Genomic DNA, 13417 nt, shown 5'->3' on the forward strand with positions numbered 1-13417 from the left:
TAAGTCATAGTTTGTGCCCTGTGTTGTGTTTTTTCAATTAGTGGCAAGACACGACTAGGGATGGCAATGAGTTAGATTTGGGTCGGGTTTAACAAGAGCTAACACTTGACTTGACACAATGTCGCCTATCCAATGTCATTAGGCAGACTATATAGTACTTAACTTTAGAACATTTTGAGAGCTCGAAAGTATTAATTATGTTTAGATTGTTAATTTAGTCAAAATTATAATTCATTAACATTAAACTCTATTGGCTTTCATTGATTGAAACAAGATCCAAACTTAACAAGAATTTATTTAAAATTTAACTACTTTAATTTGACTTGGCTTGAGCTCAATCAAAGATAGAGCCTTGGCTCAAGTTCCATCAAAGATGAAGTCTAGTTGACACTGAGTTATTACTCGACTCAATTCATCATCATCATCACTAATACAGAGAGTTACTAACTTTAGAAGGCAGATGGATGAACAAGAACAACTAACTTTTTCTTATACCAAAGCTTAAATAGTTAAATATGAAACATGTATCCATAGAACCAAATTGTAGTCAAAATTGAGAAATTAATCAAACATGCTAATATATACAATTTTGGAGACCAAAATTATACAGTCTCACATCAAGTACAAAACCAGTGAATTTTGTCTATATCATAATCCTCTATAGTTCTCTATGAACCTTCCCTCCAATTAAAAAAAAAAAAAGAAAAACATTTAATCAAAGATCAATATTCTAAAGTCTCTACTTCCTCTTTTGGTGGTGTAAAAAAGTCAGTATCCAAACCCCAAATGTTAAAACCAACTTCATCAATCTTCCAGGTTTCTTCAATCTCTCTTTGGTGATTAGCTGACTGCTCACCATATCTAAACACCCTAACAGAGGTTTTACCACTGTGGGCTATATTAATCCCATCAACATACCTATAGTCTTCAATGAATGACTCTGCACTTGTCTCCCAAAACACTCCATCTCCGTCATCGTTGTCAACGCTGTTCTTCAAACGCAACATCCTCGAGTCCTCAAATTGGAGGAGGAGACCAGATCTTTGGCTGAAGTAACCCCATAAGGTGTGGTGGATGATTTCATACTTTGGATCACTTTGTGCATCCAGTGTTGTTTGGCTTGTCTCAAGCTTGAGGATGAAGCAGTCCTCGTGGTTGATGACCTTCTCCCCGATACATACTGCATCTATGAACAAATTGGCTGTAGCCCTGGGATCCAAGCCCTGAAAAAATCAAGGATCAAATAGGGAAGTGACCATATGTTGAAATATGAAGGAAAGTAGGTACATAGTCAATGTATATGAAGAATGTCAATCCACACCTTACAAGTATAAGGTTAACAGATGCAGAAATTCAAGAACAAATGATCAAGAATGATACAGGTTTATGTGGTTCACCATCGATATTAGTTATGTTTGTGACTTTGTGCTGTCCAAGATACATAGCACAAAACAGCTAGACTTCTGATCATGAAGGGGGTTCTATATAGAATAAAAAAAAAAAAACTAAAAACTGAATAAGGTCCATGGTAGAAAATTATAGTAAGCCCAAGTTTGGAAACATATATATACCACGATGTTTTCCATGCCAGATTCAGCTTGAGCTGAGTATGTCTAATTTAGTCTAGTTGATTTTGTGTTATCATATCCTCATAAGCTCTACTACGAATATGAAATGCACGTATATGAGGGACTAACTCTTTTCCAGTAATGGAGTACTCTAGAACTATTGTAATATACGCACTCTAATTTTCACTCAGGACTCAGGAATAAATAAACTAAATTACCTGTAGAAACCGACGCAAGGGTCTGGGAGAGCCAGTTGTGACAGAAGGTTGATTTGATGATTGCCTCCATGAAACCTTGCCATTGCTTCCGGAGAAGACTTTACAGCCAGACACCACAAATTCTAAACACCACAGGTCTGGATTCTTTTGCCACAATACAAATCCCCCGGCTTCATCAGTGTTTTTCCCCTTCACAGTTTGATCTCCTAGATGAAACACAGTAGCGCCAATCCTAGCATGTCCTATTACACACATGCTCTGTATGGAGCTTATGGCTGTTTGCCCTCCTGTTGCTGCAATATACTGCTGTACGATATACTTTGCAGTCGATGTTTGCTGCATATGAAATCATAAACCCAATCACATGGGAAACCAACAAAAAGGAAGATAGAAATGTATCCTTGGAATCACATGGGAGCAAGAATGACCAACCAGGCAAACAGCAAATTTAGTTATCAGAACAGCCGGATAGAAAAAATTTCTAGGGAAAAGACACTTAGAGAAACAAAGAAATGCTAAGTAACACCAAAAATGCATCCAGTGAATCGTTAAATATCATAATGAGTTTTCAGGGGCTGTAGGCTGTACGTAACCAAATATTCTTCATTCCAAAGGAAATGTAACCGAAAAGAGCATAAATGAGACAATGAGTCATACAAGTTGGTAAAACTAGCAAGGATCAAATGGAGGCAATATCAAACCGCAGCCTGGCCAAAGGCACAAAGTGTATGACCTGTTAAGCAAGTCCAAGACTTCAAGCACACATCGAGTAAAACATAACTTCTGACAAATAAGAATTTATGAGCACCATTATCTCAAGGTCACTTCAAACTTAAGACTAAAAGATCTATAAATCAGCTCACCAAATCACTGATTTTCACCTGGTATTCTGTCATTCTGTTCATTTAAAACAGTGCTGGGGCAGTGATTCGTGACGAGAAGGGGGAGGTCAAGCTAGCTGCTGCGTGGACAGTGGAGGATAGGTGGGAGCCAATTATTGCTGAAGCCAAAGCTGTTCTTTTGGGGTTGCAAGCTGCGGTGGATTACGGGTTCACTAAGCTGGAAATTGAAGGTGATTGCAAAGGGTTAATGACTGCTATTAAGTCACAAGATAGGGGAAGAAGTAGTCTCCATTTGATTTTAGATGATATTTATCATGTTTCTAGCTTTCTTGATTTTGTGTCTTGGAACTTTGTTAAGAGGGAATGTAATAAAGTAGCCCATGAGTTAGCTCATTGCTTGCCTTGGGGTACTAATAGGAGAGTATGGCTTTCGGATTTTCTGAGTTGTATTATACCTCTTGTAATTCGTGATTCCCCGATGAATGAAAGCTAGGTGCCCTTGAGGCCGTTTTTCAAAAAACAGTGCTAAGTCCTCAGAGAAATGAAAAAAATGAAACACAGCCTCATTGAAGCAAATGCAGAAGGTTCAACGTACTCTTTAGGCTTCCAAGAAATTTTAAGTCAATATCCAAGTCTGTAAAACTCTAGTCAACTAAAAAAGATCAAACTGCACATCACAAAAGTATAAGGTATAATCACAAATCCCTCTAAATTAAGAGGAAAACTTGCTAACACGATACACACTGAAAGGCCTGTTAATATTTCCACATACGGAGTTCAAATCTCCATGTACAGAGCTACAGTCACCCCAGAGGATTGCCTTTTAAATATGGTAGCTAGTCAATGTCTTTGGTTGGGTAGAAGTCATGGTATAATCTAACAACTAGCACCTATGGTTTCCCTAATCTTCCACACAAAGCACCAATTGTTTCTAAATCTTTGTATCCACATTTCCACAATCTCCTATAAGTTCATCCAAATTCTAGCTAAACAATTAAGTTTCTGCTAGGAATTAGCTCCCAAACAGTAAGTAAGCAAGCTAATTAGATAGAAAAGGATAGCTAAGAGGGATAAGTTGTATTATCAAACTGATTGTTCAACACAATGCCTTCTTTCGAGAGGAAGGTGCTCTCCAACAAGTCAATAACAGACTTCTCAACAATATTCAACATGATTATTATTCCTCCTAATGAGGCCTATATATAGAAAAGCTCTCATAACAAACTCTAACTTATTTCCCATGCTACTATTAATAGGCTATGACTAACATACCCTTCCCCTAATATTGATTCCTTGCAGTTTCTAGTAGGAGTTTTCACTTATACATCCTACTTCAGCTGGTAAAAACATATATAAAGCCAAAGCTAAAATTTTGAAAAGTTACGTAAGTGGAGTAGCCAAAATGAAAGAATGTAAAAAATCAAAAAGTTATTGTAAACACAATCGCAACAGATTGTGTTTAATGAACATGAAGCATTGAAATCAAAAAGTCATACTATTGGAACTGTACATTTTTCCAATTATAGTATTAGAAGCACAGAAATCATTTTGTCAACGTGAATGCTGTATATATAAAAATTACTAACTTTTTTCCCCTCTTTTTTTGGGGTTTGTGTTTAATTGGCAACTGTAAAAACTCTTTTTTAAGCCACTTATAACATAAGAAGCATCAAACTAAGTATTAGACAAGATTCTACTTGCTCATATATCAAAGTTTAGCTAACAAGTTTAAGAGATCAATAGTATTAAGCCAGAAGACATACTGACATAAAAGATATAACACTGCAAAGTCAGAAAAATGTATTAGCATTTGAAAGGGGATTGAAGGTGGATAAACTCACAATGGAATTATCTTTAACAGGGCGACTAATCTTGTCAATATGAACTTGAAGAGGAATAAGGGGGGCACCAATATGGTAAAGAATGAACCGGAGCTCGTTGATCCGGCCTAGAATCACCGGTGATGACCATTTATCCGAAGTCTGAGCCTTCATCCATTGCTGCATATTTTGACAACGCAATGCAACATTGTTTCCCATGCTATTAAACATTTCCTCCGGTATAGGTACCTCGAGGATCGTCTCGAGTGCATCTTCCTTATCCAAATTTGGACACAATTTCCTCATTCAGACCACCCAAGAGAAGGGGAAAAAAAAATCAATGACAGAGAAAGAAACTTCTTTTTCACCAATGTGCATGTACCTTGATCAAAAGACTAGATTTTGAACAAGTAATCAAAATACTTGCTTAAATGAGAAAAATAGGAAGTGGGGTGCACATTAAAATTCTCAAAATACTTATTCAAAATTGGGACATGATCATATTCATATCAAATCAAGAAAAAAAAAAACTGGGATACATGAATTTGGAGAAAAAAAAACCCACCATTTAGATGATAGTATATTTTTATTTGGGTGGGATAAATTTGCGGTAAAAAAGAGTGAAATGTGAATGGTGGATGGGGAATAGTCAACCAGTGAAAGGCTCCCCTTATTTGTAGAATTTTTTCATGGGCAAAATTTCAGCTTGGCATTTTGTCAAACAGTTGGTGCGCAACCCACGACTGAAACGATTTTGTCCATCATATAGAAATGTATTAAAATGGCTGAAATTGGCGAGCTTATTATAAGCTAAATGCATATAAATAAGGGTAATCATGGTTATGAATGCATGAGTCATGAAAAGTTTTGGTTTTGCTCCGGCTTCAAATGGCCGGCAGTTGGTAGCTTTGCCGGCCATGGATATGGAGATAATGGGATATAGGGTCAATATGGATAAGGTTTACTTACATATAATCAAATGTAGAGAAGTTGGGAACTTTTGATTAATAATATAATTTTACTATCATGATTCATGTTCATCAATTTTTAGATTCTCATAAAAGGGCTATCTATAGGTCTAAAATCGGATAAGACATTATATGAGCATAAAAATTAATAATTAATTTGGAGATCGAATCGGTTATGTTAGGAGGAAAGTATTGGCGCATAGGCCCTATTGTATTTAGCATGCACATAGGAGGGTGTTTTTGTAAGGGTGGAAAATATGATGACAAAATATACCGTCACATGCATAATACTCCCTCCGTTTTTAAATACTTGCTTCATTTTTCCATGTGCGGAGTTTTAGGAGAAATTGGAGAAAATAATAAAATATGGAGGTAGTGGGGTAGTTGAAAAAATAAAAAATTGTAAAAAACAAAAGTAGTAGAAGAATAGGAGGAGAGAGAGTATTATGTTGGGTCACTAAGTGTGAGAAATGAATTAAATATTGTAAAAGCTTTCCATAAAAGAAAATGGAGCAAGTATTTAAAAACGGCTGAAAAAGGAAAGTGGAGCAAGTATTTAAAAACGGAGGGAGTAGTACATAAAAAGTACTATTCAAACAACTTATACTTTAATGGTACATTATACATGCATAATAGTACACAAAAATGTACCACTGTATAATTAAGAGAGAAAAAATGTACCACCGAACCCCAAATTGCCCTCCTATATGCATGTCAAATACATAGATCCTATGCGCCTAAATGCTATATAAATCAGATTGTGTCTTTTTATAATGTCAAATTCAAATCAAACTTTTTTTGGTCTGGATCGATATTTGAACACCACTATGTTTAGTTAGGGGTGGGAGTAGAAAAAAGAATAAAAAAAAAAAAAAAAAAAAACTGGAATTTGTTAGGCAAAGGTGAATAAAAAAAAAAGGATTGGTTAGGTAAATGTGAATAAAAAAAGATTTTGATCCATTAAATTTACATTATACTCCCTCCGTTAACTTTTATTTGCAACTTTGGGGTATTATTTGTGAAACATAAAATATTTCAAAGTTGCAAATAAAAGTTAACGGAGGAAGTATAATAGAGGGATTATAATAGATCACAAAATTGATCAATCATAAGGGTATTATCGTCTTTCCAATCATTAAACCTATGGTATTGGTGTAATTATTGCGAAATAATGTGTTAAATGTTGACACAAAGATTTATGGTATGTGATAAGTGGATGTTTATTATGTGAAAACTTGACATTTACTCTGTAATTAACATTGAGTTAGTAATTGCGGGGAAGGTATTTACTCCCAAATAATACCTTCCCCGCAATTACTAACTCTAAATCCTAAACCCTATAATTGGATACATATCTTCCTATAATCAACTAAACAAACATCTTATGAATGCAAGTGACACTCAAAACTTAATCAAATGTCAACTATATCATTAATCTTTACTCTAAAAAGAAAAGTATGAAGTAAAAAAGAACAAGACCATGTTTGGTAATAAGCTTATTAGGGGTATATTAGCTTATTTGGCTAACTTTAGCTGACTGACTAGTCAAACAAGCTAATACAAGTGTTTGGTAGTAAGCTTATTGAAAGAGCTTATTCCACTAAATAAGCTCTTTTTGAAAAATCTCATTTTAGGAGCTTTTTCAATTAACTTATTCATTAATTATTGTGAAATGACATTTATAACCTCATTTTATTTAAAATCCTATCTAAACTACATACCCACAATTAGCTTATTAGTCATTTCACATACTCAATCACCTTTAAGCTATCAGCTATTTACCAAACACTTTTTTATAATCAGTTAATACAATAAGCTAGTCAAATCAATTAATAAAATCAGCTAACTCAATCAGCTTCATTTTTCAGCTTTCAGCTTTCTCCCAAACAGGGCCCAAATGAAATGGTAGTTTACCTCTAATGTTTAACTTAACAAACTACCACTTACCGCCATAATCACCTATTCACCTCAACTTTCTCTCTTTTCAGTCCCTCTTCTTCATTTCAGTTATCACCTCAGCAGCTCTACTGCCATAACTAACTCTCAACTCTATCCTCTGTCCACTACTATTACCTTTCAATCCAAAACAATTTCGCACATTCAACTCAAATCTAGCAAAAACCTAGATAAATTTAAACCAAGAATTTAGATTTTTTGTCATTTATTTGAGCAAAAAATTAAGGGTTTTGGGTTTTAGAATTTTAGAAGCAACTCTCTGAAAAATCAATGTATTAATTTGTAGTTATACCTTATCTTCCACTGAAATTTCTGGGTTTCCCTCCAATGTTTCTTCAAGCTTTTCTCTCTCCTCTTTCTCTCTCTTCACCCACCATTTCTTCTTCTTCTTCTTCTCCCAATTTCGCAAAACCCCTTTTCTTCCGCCCTTCAATCTCTCTCCTCCGCCGCAAACCCCTCTTCGTCGCCGGACCCAGACCCGGAAATTCATACCCGGACCCGGCTTCCGATGACCCACCTGAAGCACCCGAAGATACCGCTCATGGTGTCTCCAAATTCAGTCAAATTCAACGCCAAGCTGCCCGAGCTCGGAAGTTAGAGGAGGAGGATTTCGAGAAGAATCGTTCTGTTTTTCTCGACGCCATTAAAGATGTTGAGGATGCTCCTGAGAATGAGGAGTATTCTGCTGGAAACAGCGGTTCTGGGGATGATTTGTTTGGTGAAATCGATAAGGCGATTGCCCAGAAGAGGAAGGAGTTTGTGAAGAAAGGGCTGTTGGAACCTAATCCACCTAAGAAGAAACAAGTTGAAGAAGAGGTTGTTGATGATGAATTGGAGGAAGAAGAGGTTGTTGATTTGGAGGAGATTGATGAATTGCAAGGATTAAGGGTTGTCGATGAAGGCGAAAAGGAAGGAGACTTTAATGATGAAGATGATATTGAGGTAAGTGAATTGGGTAAGAATGGTTCTAGTTTGTTTGATTCTTCATTTGATGTTGATTTTGATGGTTTTAGTAATAATGGTAAGGTTAATATTGTGGAACCTAGGTTTAAAATGACATTAGCTGAACTTTTAGATGAGTGTAAGGTAGTGCCTATTTCTGTTTATGGAAATCTAGAGGTTGAAATTACGGGGATCGAGCACGATTCGAGGTTGGTTAATGCCGGGGATTTGTATGTGTGTTGTGTTGGGAGTGATACTGAGGTTGATGGACATTTGTGTTTGAGTGAGGCTGATAAAAGGGGTGCTGTTGCTGTTGTTGCTAGCAAGGAGATTGATATTGAGGAGAGTTTTGGTTGTAAGGCATTGGTGATTGTGGAGGATACTGATGCTGCTCTTCCTGCATTAGCTGCAGCGTTTTTTAGGTGCCCCACTAAGCATATGTCGGTAATAGGGATTACGGGTACTCATGAGAAAACCGCGACTGCTTTTTTGATAAAGACTATGTATGAAGCCATGGGATTGAGAACTGGGATGATGAGCTCGGTTGCGTATTATGTACATGGTGATAACAAGTTGGAGTCCCCAGAAGCAAATCCAGATGCTATTTTGGTGCAGAAGTTGATGGCAAAGATGCTTCACAATGGGACTGAAGCAGTTGTGATGGAGGCCTCATCTAATGAGCTGGCTCGTGGTCGTTGTGAGGAGGTTGATTTTGATATTGCGGTTTTTACTACTTTGTCAAGGGACCATTCGGATTTTCAAGGGACGGAAGAAGAATATAGGCTTGCTCAGGCTAAATTGTTTTCTAGGATGGTTGATCCAGACAGACACAGGAAGATTGTCAATGTTGATGACCCAAATGCATCATTCTTTATTGCACAAGGGAACCCAAATGTCCCTGTTTTAACGTTTGCAATTGATAATAAGGATGCGGACATTCATCCTTTGAAATTTGAACTCTCTCTGTTTGAGACCACTGTTTTGGTTAATACTCCTCAGGGTATTTTGGAGATATCATCAGGATTGCTTGGGAGGCATAACATTTATAGTATCCTTGCAGCAGTTACCGTAGGGATTGCAGTTGGGGCCCCATTGGAAGACATTGTGAGGGGCATTGAAGAAGTTGACGCAGTTCCTGGGAGATGTGAGGTGATAGATGAAGAACAGGCGTTTGGGGTGATTGTGGATCATGCCTGTACTCCACCTGCCTTGTCTAGACTTCTGGATTCGGTTAGGGAGCTCAAACCAAGGAGGATAATTACTGGTAAGGTTCTTTTCTTTCCGTTACTCTAATTATATATCCAATCACACTAGGGATGTCACCTTGTTGCTTGATAAGCTGACATTAATAGCATGCTCCGTGCCATCATGGCTAAAGGTGAAGAAGCATAAACCATTCATTTCTGGCATCTTTTTGCTCTAATGTTGGTAGTATCACTCTCCCGTATCCCTGAAAAGGAGATAAGGAACATATCAACCTGAGGGGATCGTAATATTTTCTAGTGTCCGGCTCAATTTCACTTGTGATTTTCAGATGGATTTTTATATTGTTATATATGTATATGCTCATTTATTTTGCATGAAGTTTTTATTGTGAACTATTTTTTCATCTTTTGACTCGCTTCTATTTGTGTATGAGCAGTTATTGGCTCTTGTGGTGAGAAAGAGAGGGGAAAGAGACCCTTGCTGACTAAGATAGCAACTGATAAAAGTGATGTGACTATGCTGACATCAGACAATCCAGGAAGCGAAGATCCATGTGAGTATTTGGTAGACCTAATTGTTTAACATGATAAAGAGAAAATATTATTCTAAGCAGATCTTTTCCTATCAAAATTGCTAGATGAAACATGCTATAATTCTCAGTCCTGTACTGACTGATTGTGTAGAGAGCACCGTGTTTCATAGTGATGTATCTAACATTAATGTGCACGCATTTTCCGTTGGTTAGTGGATATATTGGACGACATGTTGGTTGGAGTTGGATGGACAATGCAAGATTACTTGAAACATGGGGAGAATGATTATTATCCTCCTCTTCCAAATGGTCACAGGCTCTTCTTGCATGACATTAGGCGTGTAGCTGTACGTTGTGCAGTTGCGATGGGGGAGGAAGGTGATATGGTGGTAAGTTTCAGGAATCTTTGATTTTTTTCTCACTTCTCATGTGAAAGTTGATATCTCTGATCTAGGTTTAGTTATAGTAATATTGTGTCTAAGTTGTTGAGAATTGAGATGGCTTTTCTGTATAAATATGCTCATGCCGTTGCCACAATTTTAGAAATATTGTTCATATGTACTCTTAAACAAAGACGGCATTGTCCAATATAGTTGATTACCAGGGAGTTTTTGTGGTCGGAATTTTCTTTTGTAGGCATGATTTTTTTTTTTTGTTCTTCTGTAACTTCTCCAAGTAATTGGTTGTGCTGTTGCAGGTAGTTGCTGGCAAGGGCCATGAAGCATATCAAATTGAAGGTGACAAAAAGGAATTCTTCGATGATAGGGAGGAGTGCAGGGAAGCATTACAGTACGTTGATGAGCTTCATCAAGCTGGAATAGACACAAGCGAATTTCCATGGCGGTATGGTTTTCATTGTTGTTTATATTCTTTTCCCTACCCTATAATATAAAAATTTACTGTCTTAATACTTAGTATGCCAAAGACAATGATCTGACTCTCTATCCATTTATTGCAGGTTACCTGAGAGCCATTGATTAACTATTGTGATACAAAATCCGGTAGAGAAATATCAGACTTCTTTTTGGGTTTGTTGATGGTGCTTGGAAGAGAGCTTCCCTTGGATCAATTGTTAATATTGTCAATGATCAATTTCCTCATCACTATCAGATATTTTTGGAGCTAATCAAACCCTAGCGTGGATCTACATAGGGTATGTTCTTTATACATTATATAGTTGAATTTCCAGCTCCCCCCATCAATTATGTCCTAGGTTATCTTTTGATCCATTATATTTGATCATCTAAAAGGTGGCTGGAAGCTTCTTTTCTATACTATATTAACTCTATTGTATTATATATCCATGGCTTTCCCTCAAATGAAAACTTACATCTCTGATATTGGTTATGTGGAGAAAAATCCTTATCTGAGGGGATAGCAATCAGACTTCTACTTCTTTCCTTTTATGATTGGAATGGGATCAGAATTGCTGATAGGGAATGAAAACTTTGAAGGTCAAGGAACAAATGACAATAGTTTCTTTTTTTTGCGATTATTGGTTCATACTCTCTATGTTAGGTCACTAGATCTTACTGAAATTAGTTTCTTTATTGGAGAATTGAGGGCTGTGGATATGGATTGTAGAGGGCACTACAATAAAATGAGTAGTAAGCCGTGGATTGTGCACAGACTCTTGTGTCTTAATGTTAAAAGACTTTTGAGTCCATGCACAGGTACTAAGTGTTTATTTATTAAGAACAGAGTCAACAGAATACTGATTATATTTTTTAATTTTTTGTGGCATATGCATGCATTGAAAGAAAATCAAAAAATGAAAATCAAAACATTAGCCTTTTACATGAGCCCAGTTTATTCATAATAAAAAGAGGGGCATATGTAGTTGTGTATTGTAACTAAATGGAACTTGTATGCAGTGCTTGTATGATGTTGGAGTCTTGGAGATCATATGATATTTAGCTCAACAGTTTCTCTTATTTGCAATTATCCTCTTTTTAAGCTTATGCCCTTATTTTCACTTTCATCCATATGCAGGACGCAGGATTTTGTGTATACCTGAGACTACTGTGATGCACTCTGCCCAACAGTAACTGTAAGGCATTTTGCCCTCTAATACTTAGGCAGCGATATGGAAACACCAATTTTGAAACTGGATGACTATATAGGTGTCTGTAGTTTATACAAAGCACAGATTGTAATTTTTGCCTTCCTTTGCTGTTAGTTATCTGCTGTATTCCCGAATATCTCAAAGTGAAAGTATGTGATCAAATGCCTGATGTAGTTGCGCCGAACTTCACATTTGCCTTTTCCTTTGTTACTATAATAGTAGCTCTTGCAGTTAATATGAGATATGATAGCTGATGCGATAATAGATCAAATAAAGCAAGTCAATCAATCACATTATCAGTCAGGCCAATGAGTTCATAGTCAGAAACTAATCATATGTTGGCAAAAATGACCAAATTTTAAATTTGTGGTGACAGATGACTACTTTGATTGTCTGATCTATATGTTGCAGGATATATACTTTCATAAAGTTAGTGCATTGAAGTGTCAAGATTCCTGGTTGAACCTCCTGTCCACCCGTTTATATCATCTGGTTCAAGATAGTATCAGATTCAAATCTTTATGATCAGAGTTAATTATGAAGATTATGAATGAAAACTTGATATTTTCTTCATTATCATATAATAAATGTCTGGAAAAAAAAAATATGAATGAGCTGTTTTTATTGTACACACAATTTGGCTTTTCAACATGTATTGCTTGATTACAAATCAAGCAGTTATTTTGATTCCTTATTGTTATTGTTTCTTCTTTTGTTGCAAAATTCCAATCGCTCATTTATTTTCTTCCATCTATTAATTTTAAAGCTACAACTCTACAAGCCTCCTAAAGTTCATATAAGCATTATCTAAATAGTAATTATTTCCAGTAACCATAAATGGCTGTAATCCTGTCCTTCCTTATGTGTGGAGGTTACATGAAGAATAAGATAAAATGCAGGAAGAAAGACAGACTTGTCCAGTTACTGGTGAGGAATGTCTTGCATTGGATTGTTTCATCAACTGTGTACTGGTAAGTAAAGCAATATACACCACCACATATTTTATTGTGTTTCTGTATCGTCTTTTCCTCTCTGTGATGTATTTTATCAGACTCAGGTTTTCTAACAATCATTCATTTGTTTAAGTGTATTAAGATGCACAATCACCATTGATCTAGGTCATGATTCATCTATGGTTGTTTGCAACAGCTCTGTATCCAAGGTCAGAATAAGCTCTCCAGCCCACAAGTTTTTGGCGTGAATTGAAGCTTTTATACTAATTTTGAGGTATCTTTGTCAATTATGGCTCTCTAGGTAAAAATACTGAGTCTATGAAACTTAAATATGATATGATATGAAT

General features: G+C 36.2%; 2 protein-coding genes across 2 annotated transcripts; one reads left to right on the forward strand and one right to left on the reverse strand.

The window, feature by feature from the left end:
• Positions 1–322: 322 nt before the first annotated feature.
• Positions 323–5469, reverse strand: LOC145623720 (uncharacterized). The gene is made up of 3 exons (XM_081676581.1): positions 4470–5469; positions 1787–2122; positions 323–1223 (listed from the first exon to the last, which is right to left on the reverse strand). Exons 1-3 carry the CDS (start codon positions 4752–4754, stop codon positions 723–725), a joined length of 1122 nt encoding a protein of 373 aa, XP_081532707.1. The 5' UTR covers positions 4755–5469; the 3' UTR covers positions 323–722.
• A 1909-nt stretch (positions 5470–7378) lies between these two features.
• Positions 7379–12408, forward strand: LOC145559285 (UDP-N-acetylmuramoyl-L-alanyl-D-glutamate--2,6-diaminopimelate ligase MurE homolog, chloroplastic-like). Its single transcript, XM_081620715.1, has 6 exons — positions 7379–9578; positions 9957–10073; positions 10266–10441; positions 10750–10895; positions 11011–11205; positions 12045–12408. Exons 1-5 carry the CDS (start codon positions 7700–7702, stop codon positions 11027–11029), a joined length of 2337 nt encoding a protein of 778 aa, XP_081476841.1. The 5' UTR covers positions 7379–7699; the 3' UTR covers positions 11030–11205; positions 12045–12408.
• The last annotated feature ends 1009 nt before the right edge of the window (positions 12409–13417 follow it).

The sequence above is a fragment of the Chenopodium album genome, chromosome 1, assembly GCF_948465745.1.
Source record: "Chenopodium album chromosome 1, dcCheAlbu1.1, whole genome shotgun sequence".
NCBI lineage: Eukaryota > Viridiplantae > Streptophyta > Magnoliopsida > Caryophyllales > Amaranthaceae > Chenopodium > Chenopodium album.

What these genes read in the sequence shown, in the direction of transcription:
- LOC145623720 (XM_081676581.1), bottom strand. Translation starts at nt 4,754, where the DNA reads ATGAGGAAATTGTGTCCAAATTTGGATAAGGAAGATGCACTCGAGACG. An exon ending in CTGTTAAAGATAATTCCATT is followed by an intron (nt 2,123 to 4,469) that starts GTGAGTTTATCC and finishes TTTCATATGCAG; the next exon opens with CAAACATCGACTGCAAAGTA. An exon ending in CCTTGCGTCGGTTTCTACAG is followed by an intron (nt 1,224 to 1,786) that starts GTAATTTAGTTT and finishes TGATTTTTTCAG; the next exon opens with GGCTTGGATCCCAGGGCTAC.
- LOC145559285 (XM_081620715.1), top strand. Translation starts at nt 7,700, where the DNA reads ATGTTTCTTCAAGCTTTTCTCTCTCCTCTTTCTCTCTCTTCACCCACC. An exon ending in ACCAAGGAGGATAATTACTG is followed by an intron (nt 9,579 to 9,956) that starts GTAAGGTTCTTT and finishes GTGTATGAGCAG; the next exon opens with TTATTGGCTCTTGTGGTGAG. An exon ending in GGGAGGAAGGTGATATGGTG is followed by an intron (nt 10,442 to 10,749) that starts GTAAGTTTCAGG and finishes GTGCTGTTGCAG; the next exon opens with GTAGTTGCTGGCAAGGGCCA.